Source organism: Apis dorsata, unplaced genomic scaffold, assembly GCF_000469605.1.
Source record: "Apis dorsata unplaced genomic scaffold, Apis dorsata 1.3 scaffold_429, whole genome shotgun sequence".
NCBI classification, from domain to species: Eukaryota; Metazoa; Arthropoda; class Insecta; order Hymenoptera; family Apidae; genus Apis; species Apis dorsata.
The window spans coordinates 939,743-941,961 of NW_006263682.1; the positions used below are offsets into that span (position 1 = coordinate 939,743).

The window sequence follows — 2,219 nt, forward strand, 5'->3', positions numbered from 1 at the left end:
AGGAGGGGGACGTCGCGTCGATAATGCGTCCACGATTCGGCACGGCGATCGCTTTATTGACCGTGTCGATGAATGGAAGAGGCGTACTACGAGAGAGAGAGAGAGAGAGGCTCGATCGATGTCTGTCGTCCACACGGTGGTAAGCGTGATACGTGCGCGATATTCAAATTTTCAGGCTAGTTTTCCAACAGGTAATAATTGGAATTACGCAATGAGGCTCGCGTATCGACGAAGGACATCTTATTAAGGAGGTAAACCGTGGGTTGTGGCGCGTAACGTCACGGGTCGCAATTATCATCCGCTCGATCGCGTGTGTTTTCCTCTGCGGTTTTTTACGAGGCGATGAAGAAGAAGAGGAGGAGGAGGAGAAGGAAGAACGCATGAGATCATACACCTCGTGGGGAGTGGATCAATTAGAAGGAGGATACCTCTCGATACCTTCTCGATGCGCGTATACACGTATGGAGAAGGGGGAGACGTAATTCAATGTCCATTCAGAGCGCGTACGAGACTCCGACGTGAATCGGTTCGTGGAAAAGTGAGATCACCAGTGCAACCAATACACGCATCTGTTTGTCTACCATGACTCAATAGCGCTTTTCGTAGCTAATCTTAATAGCCGTTTTGTCCCGAAAAATTTGGTATCTAGATAAAGAAATCGGGGAAATCTTATCTCTCTTCCTCTCTTTTCGCTTCTGGCCGAGGAGCGAAGCGAGTTTTTCATTCTCGACCCTTCCTTCGAGAAACGTTTTCGAGAAACGATTTTCCGCGAAATCGCTTGTTTATCGCGAGCTGCGAGTTCGATCGATCGATCGATCGAAAGGGGCGAGTTCGAGGCGAGCGTGGCCCGCGTGACAAGTGACGCGCAACGAGGCGGACGAGCATGAGAAGCAGCAGCTCGTGCGACGACCCAAGCGCAATTAACCGATTGCGCGCCGACTGCGGGACCGTTTGACCGTCATCGCGTACAATGAATTCGTGTCACGCCAGAAGATGACGACAGATTAGACCACGAATTAAGGGGATGACCGAATGTTTCTCTCGCTTCTCGGCGCGAATTAATATTTAACGAAACCGGTTGCACCATTCTCGACGATCTCTTTCGAGACCTTGTCTGATCTCTCCCTCCCTCTTTTTTTTCTCTTCCATCGGTTCGAAATCGAAACGATGGTTAGTTCCCCTAAGGGAATTATTTGTTGTGCTTGAACAAGGGAACAGAAGAGACGTTTTCTCTCGCGACACACGCGTACACACACACACACACGAATATCGGTCCTAATTTGAAACATTAAATAAACGATTTTCGTGTTGCTCTCCCCCTTTCCCCACAAAGCGTAAACAGTGGCACGCGCGCCTCGTGTTTACACAATTTCGCGCGCAGCAAGGGTTACTCGTCGTTGGAACGACGGGTCCAGCCCCCGCGGCCCTCGATCGAGGGTTTTACCGTGTATTTTTGTGAGCACCGAAATTAAACGGGGCCGGATGCGGAGTGGCCACCGCAACCCGATGGAAAACCGCGGCGCGATCCATCCACGTTCTCGTCGGATAAAAATAACGATTTTATCCGCCGAATCCGCTTCCCTCTCCGCCGAGTTTTAAAATAAATCCTTGCCTTAGATTCTCCATCTAATCCACTGTTGTAACGCGTCAGAAAAATTATTCGCTCGAAATTCTATCTCGATTGAGAATTGAAAAAAAGAAGAAAAAGAATCGAATAAGACGATGTGGAACGAAAAACTGGATACTACTTACGAATATGGAATTGAAGGCTTGATCGTAGAATGCGATAGGCGTCTTGAGAATCGCCTCCGCGGACAAGAGCAACCCGTTGGGATCCGTTTGCAGGATCGAGGTGCCGGGTATCGAGTAAGGGTAGAGATCGTTCTTGTTGAGGGCGACGGCGAAGGGCGCGATCAGGGCTAGCACCAGGGCCGGCCACGAGACGCTTAGACGACACGCGCGACGAGTCATTCTCTCTCTCTGACTGCCTTCACGCTACTGTCGATCGACACCGCCACGAAGGCGACCACGAGTTCTCTCTTGCCGCCCCCTAATCGCCTTTGCCCGCTCGTCCTCTCGGCCGCTCTTCTTTCGAACGCATGAAACACCGTCGTCTCTCTGCTCTCTCTCCCTGTGCCGCCGATAATTTCGTGCCGTGGCCCCCCCTCCATCGCGCCAACGCTCGCCTCTTCGCACGCGAGTATCGGCGAGCTTTCGCG

General features: G+C 51.4%; 1 protein-coding gene across 7 annotated transcripts in view; it reads right to left on the reverse strand.

Moving 5' to 3' along the window:
- The window catches only part of LOC102678647 (nidogen), a 15,261-nt gene extending 13,134 nt beyond the window's left edge, over positions 1-2,127 (reverse strand). For all 7 annotated transcript variants that reach the window (XM_006619671.2, XM_031512391.1, XM_031512395.1 and 4 more), the window contains exon 1: positions 1,753-2,127. In XM_006619671.2, the coding sequence (XP_006619734.1) occupies positions 1,753-1,971 (219 nt within the window). In that variant the 5' untranslated portion in view covers positions 1,972-2,127. The remainder of the gene's footprint in view (positions 1-1,752) is intronic.
- Positions 2,128-2,219: the final 92 nt, after the last annotated feature.